Source organism: Geotrypetes seraphini, chromosome 5 (genome assembly GCF_902459505.1).
Source record: "Geotrypetes seraphini chromosome 5, aGeoSer1.1, whole genome shotgun sequence".
Classification (NCBI taxonomy): domain Eukaryota; kingdom Metazoa; phylum Chordata; class Amphibia; order Gymnophiona; family Dermophiidae; genus Geotrypetes; species Geotrypetes seraphini.
In genome coordinates this window covers 55,054,917-55,072,369 of record NC_047088.1, presented here as the reverse complement: position 1 = coordinate 55,072,369, position 17,453 = coordinate 55,054,917, and the positions used below count along the sequence as shown (strand labels likewise).

The 17,453-nt window shown below is 42.5% G+C and overlaps 1 protein-coding gene across 3 annotated transcripts in view; it reads left to right on the top strand.

Annotated features, from left to right (window-relative positions):
* CHM (CHM Rab escort protein) overlaps nucleotides 1-17,453 on the top strand; it is a 211,572-nt gene that overhangs the window by 37,972 nt on the left and 156,147 nt on the right. For all 3 annotated transcript variants that reach the window (XR_004539584.1, XM_033945876.1, XM_033945875.1), the window contains exons 3-4: nucleotides 1,878-1,950; nucleotides 10,793-10,917. Coding sequence is in view for 2 of the 3 variants with exons in the window: in XM_033945876.1 (XP_033801767.1) it covers nucleotides 1,878-1,950; nucleotides 10,793-10,917 (198 nt within the window). In the remaining variant the exon portion in view is untranslated. The remainder of the gene's footprint in view (nucleotides 1-1,877; nucleotides 1,951-10,792; nucleotides 10,918-17,453) is intronic.

The window sequence follows — 17,453 nt, the reverse complement described above, 5'->3', positions numbered from 1 at the left end:
ACATGGTGGCCAGAGCTGCACCCACTGCTCTGCAGGGTACCATTCCTTCGTGATAGAACACTAGTATTACAAATAGGGCAGTTAGCAATTTGTCATCATGCCAACTACACATAGTTATGTATGATTAATCCTGGGGAAATTCTGTGAACATATTTAAAAAGTCTTTGCACTTTATTTGTAATTTTCTTGTGCAGAAATCCCCCCCCATTGTGAGGACAGACTTCTTCCCTGGGAATAAGATACTCCCTCCACCACTACGGCTGTTTCTCTCCTGATGTTTCACCTTTTTCAGCTCCCTCTTAGCTTGCATCATGTTTTTTTTTTTTAATTATTTTTGTTTCCAAAAGTTTGTTTTACCATTTTTCTTTTTTAGTTCTTTGTTTTTCCTTTTGATTTGCAAATGAATCTGTAGTAAAGAGCTGCATGGGAGTGGGGATTGCAGGAATCCCACAGAACCTACAGGTATGAAAAAAAGTTGCCACAGGGATTGAAGAAGTTACCATGAGATTCCTATGCGGATGGAAGAAGTTGCTGGGATTCCCACTGGAGTAGGGTTTCTAGATTTTGTTGGCAGAAAAAGAGAACATGTGACCCCACTCCGTTATAACCTCATCCATGCCCTGTTCCACCCCCCACCATGTCCCCACATGGACTTCGTCTTTTCTTCCCTGAGCTTGGGGCCGCATCTGGAGGGTCTCTGTGCATGCGTAGATGCGACACGATGACATCATGTAACATCCACACATTCTTGGAGGCCCTCCAGGCATGGCCCCGAGTTTAGGACCTTCCAAAATCTGCACAAACTAAAAAGAGGATATATCCAGGTTTTCCTGGACTTCTGATAACCATACACTGGTGTAGTCAAAATCTCTGATGACTCTACTGAGATAGGCAATTGGAACACCAGACTGAGGCTTAGAACAGTGTTTCTCAACTTCTTCAAGCCAAGTACCCCCTATGTCTAATCTTATTAATACATAATGATAGCCCCCAAATTTAAAAAAACACAAAACACACTGTTCATAGAGAAAATTTTAATTATCATTTACAGTGGAACCTTGGTTTACGGGCATAATTTGTTCTAGAAGCATGCTCGTAAACCAAGGTACTCGTATATCAAAGCGAGTTTCCCCATAGGATGTAAGGGAAACTTGCTTGATTCGTTCCACCTCCTCCCCCCCTTCCCGTGGCCACTGGCGCTGTTGTAGGTTACCCCTCCTCCCAAGGCCACTGGCATTGCTCCATCCCCCCCCCCCCCCCGGTGATCCGGCATCCCCCGCTCTTGTCGCCCCCCCCCAGCTGCAATCTGGCATCCCCCACTCACCCACCCAAACACATTGTCTTACCCCCATCTGGCACCAGCACCAACACACAGGACATGCCGGTGCCGGGGCCTGAAGATCTGCTCTTTTCCTTGTGCTAGACCTTGAGCATGTGCAGATGCTCAAGGCCCAGCACAAGGAAGAGAGCAGATCTTCGGGCACCGGCATATCCTGTGCGTTGGTGCTGGTGCCGGTGCCAGATGGAGGTAAGACAATGTGTTTGGGTGGGTGAGTGGGGGATGCCAGATCGCTGGGGGGGGGCTTGTAAAGTGAGTCAAGCTCGGTTTCCGAGGCGCCGATTTTGCAAATGTTTTGCTCGTCTTGCAAAACACTCGTAAACCAAGGTTTGACTGTATATTCTTTCTTCTTTTTCAAAGAGGTCAAGCAGATGATTTTAAAATATGCCGTGTCACCTCAGTAACAACTATAGAAAAATAGACAAATATAGTGCAAAATATAGACAGATATAAATTCTCAAAACTGACACATTTTGATCACTAAATTGAAAATAAAATCATTTATTTATATATTTATATTTATATTTTTTACTTGCAGGAAAAATTACTATGGTGGAAACTGGGCCAGCTTTACCTTTTCAGGACTTTTATCCTGGTTGGAGGACTACAGGGTACAGTACATGTTTGACTTTAATTCTTGAAAATTTGTACTGAGTCAAAGTAAGATTTGCATATTCAGTGATAGGAAAGAATTTGCCTCCTTAGCCAGGATTTTGAGTTGAGAATTATGTAATTTCCTCCTTTTTTTCTTCTAAAGCTTTTTTTTATTGTAAACCATTCAGGAGTGTTTTTGTGGAATATGTGGCATATCAAGAAATTAAGGCTGCGCATTAATCACAGTTAACATGTTAATTATTAATTGCAATTCTAGTGCATCAGCCACATTATTCCTGAACCTTTGGGCATTCAATCCATTCCCATGAGAATTCCTGTAGAAAGCCTCATTAGCATTTTTTCCTCCTCCCATCTTTCAGGGCTGTCCTCCAACTCCCCAGTTCTCTCTACAAGTGAGATGGTAGGAGCCTGTCTTTTCTACTCAAGTTTATTTTTCTTTTAAATTCTGATTTTACTTACCATTTTCGAGGCTTTTCAGTGCTGCAGAGGATCCCTGTTGTGGGATATCTATGGCTGCTGGAGTGCGTAGACTCTCAGGTCTGCATCCAAGGGGTAGACTGCCTTGCAGTGCATCCAATTGGACAACCTGCGTTAACAGTCCAGGAGCCTGACCCTTGGGATCAAGGCTCGCCCCCAGGTTCTGTCCGCAGTGAGCTTGAGTGTAGGCTCAGTGGCTCCAGGATTGGGGCAGACTGCTTTCCTCCCACTGCCTGTATGTGCAAGGTTCTGGTGAGGATTGAAGTCTCCAACTGGTCATTGGGCCTGAGAGGCAGTCTGAAGAGACAAGCAGTCCAGATTCCAGGTTTGTGTGAGGCAGAGGTTCTTCCTATAAGCTGTCTGTAGCTTCACTACTTGCAGCTCCCAGCATATAGCATGGCACAGTGACTAAATAGGCTGACAGCCTCTAATACAGAATCAGGGGAGGGGTGTCTCTAAAAATGGCATTTTAGGGGTTTTAGGGTTAGAGCCAGGGTTCCCCATCTCTAAAATCCTCAGATCGCTGGGTTTTTTTGACTCCTTAGCTCCCACAGCTGTTTTTGGCTCTAAAATCACTGCCACAGCAGCCATCTTAGATTTCCTGATTTGAAAATAAAACCCTCTATCTGCCTCAAAGCATCTCTATTTTACTCAAAAACAGGTGTAATAGACTTCTCCCAGGATATTTTGGATTCATGCCAAATTTGTGCTGTATTTATTTATTCAACTTTCTATACAGTTATCCCAGGGGAGTTCAGAACAATTTGCATGAATTTATTCATGTACTCAAGTATTTTTCCCTTTCTGTCCTTGTGGGCTCACAGTCTATCTAATGTACCTGGGGCAATGGAGGGATTAAGTGACTTGCCCAGGGTCACTAAGAGCAGTGTGGATTTGAAACTGCAACCTCAGAATGCTGAGGCTGTAACTGGCTATCTGAGGATCATCCATGTCCCATGTGTTGCATGGAGGAGGAAGGGGGCAGGGTGAGCTGCTGGCTTAGCCTCTTCTAGACCCTTGGGGGATATTAATGCCCAGTTGGTATAAGGGCCAGGAAAAAAGTCCAGATTTGAGCTGGGGAGCAGCGCAAGTGTGTACCTGGCAAAGCACAGCTGTGTTCGTGCCTCAAAACTACGGAATGTAACTTGTGAGTGTCTGCAGGAGTGGTCTGGAAATCCTGGACAGGGGTTCCCCCTGGAATTCATCAATATGATGTTTGAAGCTTACAGGATTAACAAAGGATGCATAGAACCCTCTGGGATCATGGCCATACTGGTGCCGGGTTCCCCCCCCCCCCAACAGCGCAATTCTCCAGCAACAGTGCCATTGCAGATGGGGAGGTTCAGTCTGAGGAGGACAGGGACAATGAGGGCTCTGTTTTAATGCCCTTATTTTCCCTATCTGGTTCCTCAATAGCAGGAGATGCTGCTTCATGTCTAGGGGGGTTAGATCCAGATCTGGTTGAGGCCCTGGATCTCGGAATGGACCCAGCAGTGTTCAGGCTGTTAAGCCCTCAGTGCTTTTGGAGGTAATCACGGAACTAAAGGCAGACTCTGCAATCTTCAGCCACACAGTGTTCACATATGAGCAGCACAAATGTGCAGACCACATCTTTCTTTCTCATCAAGACATTACAAAATGCTAACGGACCATTAGAAAGTCCCTTCATAGCTATGCCAACACTCTATCTGAATGATGCTGCATTTAACCAGCTTTTTGTTCCACCAAAAGTAGACTCCCTGGTGGCACAGAATACCAAGCATACCTCCCTTCCCAGTGAAGGTGGTGTGGTTTTAAAGGATGCCCAGGACTACAGGCTGTTTGAAGCTGCGGCCTTAGGTTTAAAAGCAGCTGCAGCATCGTCTTTTGTTGCCCATGCTTGCCTCTCCAAATTATGCCAAGATCCAGAGGTGATGGCCAGGAGGGATCACCCATTTCTGATGTCTGGATTGGATTATGTACCTGATGCTCTGTATAAGAACATAAGAATTGCTGCTGCTGGGTCAGACCAGTGGTCCATCGTGCCCAGCAGTCCGCTCACGCGGCGGCCCCCAGATCAAAGACCAGTGCTCTAAATGAGCCCAGCCTCGCCTGTGTACTTTCCAGTTGAGCAGGAACTTGTCCAACTATGTCTTGAATCCCTGGAGGGTGTTTTCCTCTACGACAGACTCCGGGAGAGCGTTCCAGTTTTCTACCACTCTCTGGGGGAAGAAGAACTTCCTTACGTTCGTATGGAATCTATCCCCTTTCAACTTTAGAGAATGTCTTCTCATTCTCCCTTCCTTGGAGAGGGTGAACAACCTGTCTTTATCTACTAAATCCATTCACTTCAGTATCTTGAATGTTTCAATCATGTCCCCTCTCAATCTCCTCTGTTTGAGGGAGAAGAGGCCCAGTTTCTCCAATCTCTCGCTGTACGGCAACTCCTCCAGCCCCTTAATCATTTTAGTCGCTCTTCTCTGGACCCTTTTGAGTAGTACCGTGTCCTTCTTCAAGTACGGTGACCAGTGCTGGAAGCAGTACTCCAGGTGAGGGCGCACCATGGCCCAGTACAGCGGCATGATAACCTTCTCCGATCTGTTTATGATCTACTTCTTTATCATTCCTAGCATTCTGTTCACCCTTTTCACCACCGCCACACATTGCGTGGACGGCTTCATCGACTTGTCCATCAGAACTCCCAAGTCTCTTTCCTGGGAGGTGTCTCCAAGTACCGCCCCGGACATTCTGTATTCGTGCATGAGTTTTTTGTTATCGACATGCATCACTTTACACTTATCCACGTTGAACCTCATCTGCCATGTCGATGCCCATTTCTCGAGCCTGATTATGTCATGTTGCAGATCTTCGCAATTCCCCCTGTGTCTTCACTACTCTGAATAACTTTGTATTGTCTGCAAATTTAATCACCTCACTCATCATACCAATGTCCAGGTCGTTTATAAAGATGTTGAAGAGCACGGGTCCAAGCACCGAGCCCTGCGGCACCCTACTAGTGACACTCTTCCAGTCCGAGTATTGTCCATTTACCCCCACTCTCTGTTTCCTGTGCTCCAGCCAGTTTTTAATCCAAGAGAGTATTTCACCCTCGATTCCATGGCTTGAAAGTAATCATTCATGTGCAACCTTGTCGAACGCCTTCTGAAAATCCAGATATACATTGTTGACCGGGTCGCCCTTATCTATCTGCCTGTTTACTCCCTCAAAGAAGTGCAGCAAGTTCATCAAACAAGATCTGCCTTTGGTGAAACTGTGCTGGCTAGTCCTCATCTGCCCGTGTCGGTCAAGGTGATCAGTGATGCCGTCCTTTATCAGCGCCTCTACCATCTTTCCCGGTCAAGGTCAGATTCACTGGTCTGTAGTTTCCTGGGTCCTCTCTCAAACCTTTTTTGAAGATCGGCGTAACATTTGCCACCTTCCAGTCCTCCGGAACCTTTCCCGATTTGATAGACAGGTTGGCTACTAGTTGAAGCAGTTCAACTATAGTCCCTTTCAGTTCCTTGATGACCCTCGGATGGATGCCATACGGTCCTGGGGATTTATCGCTCTTAAGCCTATCTGTCTCCATGCATACCTCTTCTAGACTGACCATCAACTCTGTCAGTTTCCCATCTTCATTTCCAGCATATAGCCTGATGGGTTCTGGTATGCTGTGTATATCCTCTTCAGTAAATACAGACGCAAAAAATGTGTTCAGTTTGTCGGAGATTGCTTTGTCCTCCCTTCATTCCACGGTCATCCAATGGTCCCAGCGCTTCCTTCGCGAGTTGTTTCCCCTTAATATATTGAAAGAACGGCTTGAAGTTTGTTGCCTCCTTGGCTATTTTTTCCTCGTAGTCTCTTTTGGCCCCTTTTACTGCCTTATGGCACCTGCGTTGATGTTGTTTGTGCTTATTCCAGTTTTCATCTGTTTTTGACCTTTTCCGTTCCTTAAATAAAGCTTTCTTGTCTCTGATAGCTTCCTTAACCTCTACAGTGAGCCACACCGGTTCTTTTCAAAGTCATAAGCAAAATGTCAGCATATTCCATTTCCACCCACAGGATGCTGTGAATCAGACAGTGGACAAGGGGACTCTTTCAAGGTGACCTTGAGTAAATTACCCTTTAAGGGCCAATTAATATTTGGAAAAGGCCTGGCCGATCTTATAGCCAATGTGCAGGATCCTAAGCCAAAGACTTTACCAGACAGAAGACCTCGAACCTCTAGGGGATCAAGGCACAGTAATTTTCAGACCTCAAGACTGTATCACAAGTTCTCAGGAGAGACTTCAGACCAGAGATCATTCATAGCTCAAGACAGCGATTTGGAGGAGCCATTTGCCCCCAATTCTTGGGATTCCACTCCACAGCTGCCCCCAAGAAGCAGTTATGCCAAGCTGTCAACAGAACCTCCACACCCTTCCACCCATCGAAGAGGAAAAGTTATTGGCCTACTGGGAAGCATGGGCAGGGAGCACTATAGACTTCTGGGGAGAACAAAAATCTTTTCACATAACTATCATTTTTTATAGTCAATTCTCTTGTTCTGATTTCGCTATCTTCTCTTCAAAATGCTCCAGAATAAAAAACTCAGTAGTATTTTCTGAAACAGCCATTGTAAGTTTAGTTATTTGCTGTGCTAAAGTATTAAATGCCTACAAAAGGGCTTTTGTAATCCATCTATAGTGTACTAAATTGTGTCCAGTGTTGCAGTCTTTGTTTTTTTTTCAGCTGAAGGGAAGATGGTTCTAATCCAAAAGGCAAAAAGTCTCCTTTCTTGCAGCCTCATTTGCCATCCATATGGAAGTACCATTTAATGATGTCCTCCCACTCACAACTGTTCTGCCAGAAGTTGCAGTTGTGAGGAGATCTGTACTCCCACTAAAGAGCATCACAGATAACTGCAGTTGCAGGGTCAGGAAGGGGTCTTTGATCTTCAGGGGTCAAATTTGTGTTCAAGTCCAAGAGAGGCACTGTTCCTCCTTCCACCAGTAGAGCTTCCAGTGGCTCAACTCTTGTATTACAGTAATCAACACCATGGATACATAAAAGTCCCTCAGACAAATTGTGGAACTGTTTCCCCAACATCTGGGAAGATGCAGAATCCTGTAGACATTTTAGTAAAACAGCAAAAATAAAAGAACACTGTGACATTACTTTAAGCATCCACCATCTTTCTCTGCCCCCCCCCCCCCCCAAAAAAAAAAAGAAAAAACCCAACAACAAACAAACAAACACCTGGTAGTTTATTTCCCAAAAGTCAAACATTTTAATCATTTAATACTTTATATCTCAAAGTCATAGCTGTTTGATCCATGTGGTGATCTACAGATCATTATAGAACACTGAAGGTTCAGGCAATTGTGCTGAGACTATGAACCATCTAGGAGGGAGAGCATATTTCCCTTGGTCATTGGTGGGAGGGGGGGTAGAGAACTCTAGTTAAATGAAAATAGCCATGATCAAGATTAAACCTTGCACAGTAGAAGGTGCTGCACTGTGGAAAAATGACTAACAAAAATAGATAAAACACCCTCTATTTCTATTGGGTATCATTTGAAAATACAGAATGGAGTTTAAACATTTCTTTCCATAGTAATGAAAAATTTGTGAACATCTTTAGCTTAAAAAAACAGCTTAATAGGCTGCAAAGGAACTTATATAATCAGGGCTATCACAAAGGACAAATGAAATCTCAGAAGGGCAAAAATATTTTTTAAGCTGAGGCTTTTGCATCCTTTAAAGTCAATATTAAACAGTTCTAATTTCTGTTTGGTCATTCAGTCTGATTTTTCCAGAATTTGATTATTGTAACTCCAGTGGGTGTTCCTAAGAAATATTTGAGATCTGTACAGGCTGCTCAGAATTCTGTGGCAAGGTTAATTTCTAGACAACACAAATGAATCCAACGAAAACTGCAGTATCACCAGCCAAAAGCAAAAACAAAAAACAAACTGCAGACTCCTATGTACCAGATGCAGGCAATGTTTATTATACCAAATATTTTATGCAGTTGAAAATACCCCCTTATAACAAACCAAGGGACCTGACACGGTCCGTGTTTCGGAAAACACTCCTTCCTCAGAGGTCCATGGTCCAAAAGTTTTGCGTCGCACACTCTAAGTGGAGAAGGATACCATACAGACGGCTGTTTTATACCTTTTATTGCGGTTTACTTTATACCTTAGCAACCATGGACCTCTGAGGAAGGAGTGTTTTCTGAAACACGGACCATGTCAGGTCCCTTGGTTTGTTATAAGGTGGTATTTTCAACTGCATAAAATATTTGGTATAATAAACATTGCCTGCATCTGGTACATAAGGTTAATTTCTGGAACTTCTCAATGTGAACACATTACTCATGTTCTTAAAGGATTGCACTGGTTGCCAATTGAGTATCATATGCATTATAAACTTCTGCTATTTGTTTTTAAAACTTTGGTAGGTAGGAAATTTCCAGTCGTGTTTGACTCCCTTTCCTTGAATAGCAGAGTCCTGGTGTTCTAATATTTCCCATATTCTCCACACCATTACAATATATTCAAATATTATATTAAATGAAGGGAACTCCACCAATAATATATATCCCTCTCTGGCTTAAGGAGATATATATTATAAAGAACTATTAATTTGAGGAAAGTTAGCTCGCTTGATTAAAACAGCTCTGTAGTAACAATTGAATATATATTTAAGGACCAAGACTCAGAACATTTATAGGAAAACTGAAAATTTTTAATCAAGCAGGTATGCAGTTGTTACAGATGGGACCTTTTGAGCAAAGAATTAACAGAAATACACAGGCAATGTTGCTAAAGCAGAAAGAATAAATTATCTGGAAAAGAAAAGTTACTGACAATGTGAATAGTCCTTAAAATGGAGCTGAGGCCAAATGGTGATCCAGGGAGGAGAAAAATTATAGCTTGATCCAGGCTGGTTCCCGAGGGAGAGTGAGCATCCTTCCTTCCTGAGAATGGATTTTGCTTCATTTTTATAAGGCTGAGACCTGTTCTAAAAACAGAATCCTAGGTCTGTTCTAAAAATCGAATCCTAGGTCTTTGGATGATGATTGAATTGCAATGGCTTGAAAGGATGTCCTAATACATTGTACATTTCTCCCTCCGTATTTGCGAGGGATGCGGGTGGAACATGGCTGCGAATATGAAAAAAAACACAAATAACTTTTTACATGTTATTCGCTGTTTATTGTAACAGCCAGCGTTTTTGCAATTGAAACCGCAAATAACTAGAGCTGAAAGTACTTGTGAGTGTGCCGGTTACCAAGGGCTCCTTTTATCAAGCTGTGGTAGGCAGTTAACGTGCGGAATACCGCGTGTTCAACCGCCTGCATGCTAGTTGCTAACGCCTTCATTGACAAAGTGTTAGTTTTTTGGTGTGCCGCGGGGGTTAGCGCGTGATGAAATGTCTGACGCGCTAATCCCCGTAGCGCACCTTGATAAAAGGAGCCCCTCTCTCGATCTCGCTGGTTGGGCTGGCTGGGCTTCGTGCAGGCTCTGCTTTCTCTCTGTGTCGCAACGAGAGGGGGTAGGGTGGGGGCCTGCGTGAAAGACATGTCCATTTTCAAAGCACTTGGCACTTGCGTTTCCTGCACTGTCTTCTTTAGTTCTGTACTGTGAGAGGCGAGAGCGGCTGGCAGAGGTGATAATGCACTGTTTCCAGGTAGGAACTTTAATCATGATGTAATTTTGTGGGGTGGAGTCAGAAGCCGAAAAATCGCAAATACGGGAATCTGCAGATACGGAAACCACGGATATGGAGGGAGAAGTGTATTGTCATTTGTCCTTGCTGAATGGGGTGTGAATCTATGTCCGAGTGGTTTAAAATGTGATGAGCTTCTATTGTTCTTGCTGATTGGAGCAGTCTATCAACAATTTCACTGAAAGTCATTTGTCCAAGCAACTAATCATAGTCACTTATGTTATTTTGCCCTCAGACTTGGTAAAATTAAGACTTACCATTAATTTATTTTCCTTAAATTCTGGAGAGTGCACAAAGGGATTGGTGAGAGGGGAGGAAAGATGCTGCACATGGGGGTGTGGGGGAGAAAAGAGGAAAAATTGGGGTGGAGGAAAGGAAGGGAAAGATGATTGTTGAACATGAAAAAAATAAGATATCCCCAAAAATAAGCCCTAGTGCATTTTTGGACCCAAAATTAATATAAAACACTGTCTTATTTTCGGGGAAACACAGTATGTCCCATTAACAAAAATAAGGCCTGTGATTACTATGTAGCTCATTTTAGCAAATGAGACAAAATGTAACCTAGAGGTATTATTCATGTTCTAAATAAATTTCTGAAATATATTCAAAACTGATTAGGAATTTGTTCCTGCCATTGATAGTTTTTCCCTTTTCAATTGTTAGCAACAACCAGACCTCTATGAAGAAAGTACAGCTTGGAAGGACCAGCTCGACAAAAGTGAAGAGTTTGTACTTCTAAATAAGAAAAATAAAACTATTCAGAACATAGAAGTTTTCTGTTATGTCAGGTAAGAGCACAGTATGCATAGGGTAGAAACCCTAGATGGTGTGGATAACATGAAGACAGATCTAGTGAAGCTTGTTCTAGAATTTGGCAGCATAGATTAATTCTAAAAAATACAGGGCCATTAATTTAGGCTGCAAAAATCCAAGATATGGTAGGTTACAAAAATCCAAGATATGGTATGGTATAAGACACATCTAGTCTCTTCACTGCACTGACCTATTCTAATGCAGTCATTTGTGTAACATCTGCACCTCTGTATCATTTCTAATATTATGTATCGTCTCTAAAATTACGTAAGCCGCAATGATTCCTAGCTGATATTTGTGAGATACAAGAATCAGTATGGTATAAAGTATTTCAGTGCCTGAAAAAAGAGTGGGACTTGGGGCTGAACATATTTGATAATCTTAAGGTGGCCCAACAGAAAAAATAATGGCACCAAAAATAATGGTAACCAAAAGATTGCTTGAATGGGTAGGGAGAGAAATGACCAGCAGAAAAAGTGCCTCTGTATAAATGCCTCTGTATAAATGTCATTGGAGTACTGTGTACAGTTCTGGAGACTGCACCACCAATAAAATGTAGACAGGATAGAGTCTGTCCAGAAGGGAGAATGTGGCACAGTGGTTAAAGCTACAGCCTCAGCACCCTGGGGTTGCGGGTTCAAACCTACGCTGCTGCTTGTGACCATGGACAAGTCACTTAGGGCTCCTTTTACAAAAGTGCGTTAGGGCCTTAATGCACGGAATAGCGCGCTCTAGACCTTAATGCCAGCATTGAGCTGGCGTTAGTTCTAGAAGCGTAGCATAGTTTAGCGTGTGCTAAAATCCTACATGCGCTAAAAACGCTACCGCACCTTAGTAAAAAGAGCCCTTAATCCCCCCCATTGCCCCAGGTACATTAGATAGATTTTGAGCCCACCAAGACAGTCAGAGAAAAATGCTTGAGTACCTGAATAAACCCATGTAAACTGTTCTGAGCTCTCCTGGGGAAACGGTATAGAAAATTGAATAAATAAATAAGGCAGTTATTAAAATGATCAGTGGGTTTTATTATAAAGAATATGGGAGTAAACTTAAAGAACTCAATATATAAACTTTGCAAGAATGGCAGGAATGGGGAGATATGATAAGAGAGATCTAAATAACTTGTGGCATAAATGTACAAGAGGTGAGTGGTAGATGTGTTAGACCAGTGGTTCCCAACCCTGTCCTGGAGGACCACCAGGCCAATCGGGTTTTTTTCAGGCTAGCCCTAATGAATATGCATGGAGCAGATTTGTATGCCTATCACTTCCATTATATGCAAATCTCTCTCATGCATATTCATTAGGGCTAGCCTGAAAACCCGATTGGGCCTGGTGGTCCTCCAGGATTGGGAACCACTGTGTTAGACGACCTTCCAGCGAAGGTGTAGAATGAGAATGGACAAAGTATTGGGCAAGCACAGAGGGATCTCTAAGGGAGAGGAAAAGATTAGTACTTATTATTAGATTGGATAGGCAGTATGGTATTTATATGCCATGATTTTCTCTGTTTCTGTATTAAAACTGTTGAAAAAAGGATTTCTTTTTTTTTTATAATTTCAAATAATTACATACACAAATGTACAAGAAATACTGAATACATCTTTTCAATTCATCATAAAACAAATGAATATGAAACAAAATAAAGAAGAAAATCTCTTAAATATAGTCTACCTGTTGAGGGAAAAAAAGCTTTTAGAAACGTCCTTGTGGGAATCAAGGATTTAAAACTAAATATATATTAAAGAAGGAAAAATAAGCTCGAGCATACATCATTCCTAACATTATATGACCACATTATAGGCTGTGCACTTCCCCTGGCACAGCAACAGGAACACCCGAAGTGGTTTGATGGACTGTGAACTCTGTAATCACAGTCTGCCGTGGCGTTGAAGTTCCCGGTGCAGCTGGAGGATTGCCCCTCGGCCTTCCCCGTATTTTGGGCATTTCGCAGGTAATTAGAACTAGTAAACCAGCCGGAATAATCCGTTAGAAGAAAAAACTTCCAAATAGACGGGAGCTCTCTCAACTCACGTCCTGCTCGAGCGCCATCTTGCTTTTTTTCCCAAAAAAAGGATTTCTTAATACACTCCACCTTGATTCACCAAAATTAGCTTTGAACTATGAAGATAAAATGCTAGAAAAACAGTTAAGTGACAAAAGTAGGTTCTTTGAGAGTTGGTTGGTAAAACCAAAACATTTTGTTAAGGACCAAACAAATTTTCAAAATTCACAAATAAGCCACAGAAAGTCTGTCATCACCATCTATGTCATCCACAGACCAACAGGGAATATTTGATACCAAAGTTGCATAGCACTGATTGGTACACTAGAAGGATTGTGTAGTAGTGGACTAAAATTAAGCAGCTTAGTTTAATATTTTATCAAGTTTATTAAAAGTTTCAAGTTTATTAAACAATTTTTTATACTGCTTTCAGTTGGTTAATGTCATATGATGGAACCTACAAAGGAAAGGGCCTCTCTAGCCTGTTGTACAGTACACAAGTTCTTGCTGCACATCATCACATAAGACATCCTCAGGCTTCTTCACTTCTCTTTTTTTTTTTGCAGAAACAGTCAGATGTATCCTCTCTTTCTCTCAAATTGCGATAAAAGTTTTCTTGATTGTTGTTGTGTGTGAATCTCTTCTTTTTCCATTTAATGTTCCAAGTTAGGTTTCCATTTCATCCTACAAATCAATCCAGAGACTTGTGGTTTATGCCCATGTACCAGATGAGGACAGAACTTGTAGGGATAGGACAGGGACAAAACTCGTGGAGATGGACAGGGATGGAGATAGATCCCACTGGGATGGGGACAAATTTGTCCCCATGTCATTCTGTAGAGAGAGCTCTGCTCTAAAGGATACTATACAACAGCTTCCTTTCAGTATTTTCTCTATCCAGCAGGTGGATGGTCATAACCTGTGCAGCTTTTTGTGATGCTTATTCCTGAGGTTTTCTGTGGGACTTCAGTTGAACTGGTGTTGTTTGGCTTCAGTCAGCCTATTGCTTTATGGTACACCTGGTGGCTCAAGGTCCCTCCCTACTTGCCAATAAAGTTCTCATCACCATACTGCTGCATCTGTATCTGGTATCCAATGCTTGTGTCCTGGAATGCTGTAAAGGCTATTCCAGTGCAATAGGTGTATCATTCTGGACAAGCGGGTAATCTCCCCATGGCCTTGAGCCTTTGCAGAAGGAATCCACTCCAGATGTTTTCTGTGTCCCTCCTACTTTACCAAGAGCTCTACTGCCACCTACAGTTTTTCACTTCTGCACATGAGCCTGAAGGAGTGTTTCTGTTCTGCCCTCCTCTTTTCGTTATTTTATTCAAGTTATTTGTGGATTTTCTTCAGTTTTTTGGTGCTTGGAGCTTCCCCATTTGTGGGTTCAGCTCTACCTGCATGGAGAAGAAGCAGAGAGTGTCTGCAGCTGACAGGCCAGTCCCTTGTGGTTCCTGTTAATGCACCTGCAGAAGCATTTTTGGAGCTTGGAGCCATCCCCGGTTAGCATTGCTCAACTACTGCTTGGCAGGGGGTTTGAGTGCAGGCTGTCGGGTATCGTTAGGAGGCTCAGCAGTATCTTGCAGGTAGCTGGCTGTATTATAGATGCCCTTCCCCCCCCTTTTTTTTTTTTTTTTTAGCTTTCTCCATCCATTGGTCCACGGGGGTGTGGGGTTCAGTCAGACATCAAGTGGAGTTCCACCAGCTGTTTACGATTCCAAGGTAAATTCCTTGGTTGCGCAGGTTATGAAATGCATCTCTCTCCCGAGTGAAGGTGGTGTGGTGCTCGAGGATATGCAAAATTGCTGAGTAAACATGGTCCTCGAGGCTTTTGTGAGGCGTTATCTTTGGGAGTCAAGGCAGCCTCTGTGGCATCCTTTGTGACCTGTGCCTGTCTTTCCAGGCTGTGAATGCTTGATCGCGAGAGTGATGAGCCTGTACCCCAGCTCCTTTTATCGGGAGTTGATTATGTGACAGATGTTCTATACAACATAATTTGTGTCATGAATAAAGTGTTGGCTTACTCAATTTCTGCCTGAATGATGTTGGCTATGGGCTGGTGATTCCACCTCCAAAGCAACTCCTAGCAGACTCCCTTTCTAGTTCCAAAAATGTTTTATTGAAATTTTCATAATAATAAATATCCAGACAGGAGAAGATTCTTACAAATTGCTTACAACTTTGTTGACAAGAGCATATGATATTCATGAACTTACAAACGTAACCTACCCCATATTCAGAGAGTGCAGCTTCCATACATACAACCTTATATACAATCATTCTACCAACAATATTCAATCCTTTTTACTGGAGTATCTTTACGGGCCATTCCTTCCTTCCTGCCAAAAGTGTTTTTGGCATTTCATGTCAATCAGGAGGTTCAATTGCCAGTGTTTCAGTCCAAAGGTTCCAGGAAACAGGACCGGATTTTAAAGAAGATGCATGTGAGAAGAGTACTTCTTCAATATATGGAGGTCACCAATGAGTTTAGGCTCTCTGACCATCTTTATGTCCTGACTAATCCAACTAATCAAGGTGTGCCTGCTTCCAAGGCTACAATTTCCAGGTGGATCCTAAGGGCCATTTCATCAGCATACATTGTTTGTGGGAAACAGTCCCCTGTTTCTGTGAAGACGCATTCAACCAGAAATGTAGCTTTATCATGGACTGAAAGTAGGGCAGTCTCTCCAGTGGAGATTTATAGGATGGTGACTTGGTCCACTCTGCATACATTCACTAAGTTTTACAGAGTGGATGTGGAAGCAAGGGAGACCTCTGTCTTTGGGTCCTCAGTGCTAAGTGCTAGCGCAGTCACCCTGCCATAGATTTCTGGGACTGTTTTTGTACGTCCCGCTTATCCAGAATGACATACCTATTGCACTGGAAAAAGAGATTAGGTTCTTGTCTTGCTAATATCTTTTCCAGTAGATAGGTGTGTCATTCTGGACCTTTGCCCTGTTATTTCGTTCCTGCACCTGCCTACTGTCTCATTAGAACGTTCTTCTCCATTTCTGTTCTTAGAAGCCAGTTAGCCCTTTAGGCATGAAGCATAGTCTATTACTAGTATACTTTGTGTTACTATTTGAGCTCCTTTAAAGCTTCTGCTGGCATTTTTGTTACTCTGTTTGAATGTTCATGGTTCTTATGTTACTTTGAGCAGAACAGACTTATTAGTTCAGGAAGTTTTCCCATATCCCTACTTTACCTAATTTTGATAGAGCTCTTGCTTGCTTGGTGACTAATCATAGGTGGCAGTAGAGCTCTTAGTGAAGTAGGAGGGATACAGAAAAAATTCTGGAGTGGATTCCTTCTGCAAAGGCTTGCTGCTATGGGGAGATTACCCCCTTGTCCAGAATGACAGACCTACCTACTGGGAAATATATTAGCAAGGTAAGAACCTAATCTCTTTTTATTAGCTCTTCCAAACTGGGAAATTCCCTCCTCTCCAAAATCAAGGGCCTTTGGAACGATCTCACAATCCCGCTGCGGAATCTGGGCTCCCTCCAATTATTCCGTAAACAACTGAAAACCTGGCTTTTTTCTAACATATAACATTTCTTCTCCTGTTTATTTTCCCTCTGTTCATATGCTTTTGTAAATCTTTCTCCTCTCCTTATATTTTTAAGCTTTGTAAACCGTGCTGAGCTCCACTTCCGTGGAGATGATGCGGTATATAAACTTAAGGCTTAGTTTAGTTTAGTAAACTTTTATCTTTATTGAAATGTATAGACTATTGGAAGGGATAAGAGACACAGAAGAAGAGGGCAAAAAATATAAGACTCCACACGTTTACCTAATGCTTTATAACCTCAAGAAATAGAAACTACCTCAGAGAAAGCACTTATTTTGCACCAGTCATCAATAAAGTCAGTTGAGATTCCCCCATATCTATCTCTGAGTATTTGTAGAAAAAGAAGAAGTTTACACCTGGTCCTTGAGGAATGTCTTCCCCCTCCTCTCCCCTCCCAAAGAGAACCTACTCTCTTGGAGAAGAAAGTGGAGGAAGGCAAGGGACAGAGAGACAAATACATAGCCCTTGGGAATGTGACTCCATTAGATGGGGGAACCTTGTCTTGGAGCACTTCAATACAAATCTCAATGCATATTAAAAAGAAAAAAAAATTAATATGGCCTTCTGGGAGTTGGCAAAAAGACAATAAAGTATCCCACCCTCAGAAGCACTCGTAATATTTTCTTCTTTTTATTTTTTTAATTTCCTGATTTGAGTCCATACTTGAGTTTTCAGCCTGGTTTTGACTGTCAATACAAAAAAAATATGAAACTCATTCTTTTTTCCTTACTTAATGAACCTGGGGACCTGAGCTCTTATTATTCAACAACATTATCCTGCCTAACAGGGCCTTCCAGTCTCCCTCGGTACAGATAGACTGAGTGCAGTAAGAAAGAGGAATCTGGGCCAGCAGCAGTAATTGACAGCAGTCTATAACTCATACTGGCCCTTCTCTAACATAAAATAGCTTTATTGAAATTCAGTGCCACAGCATTA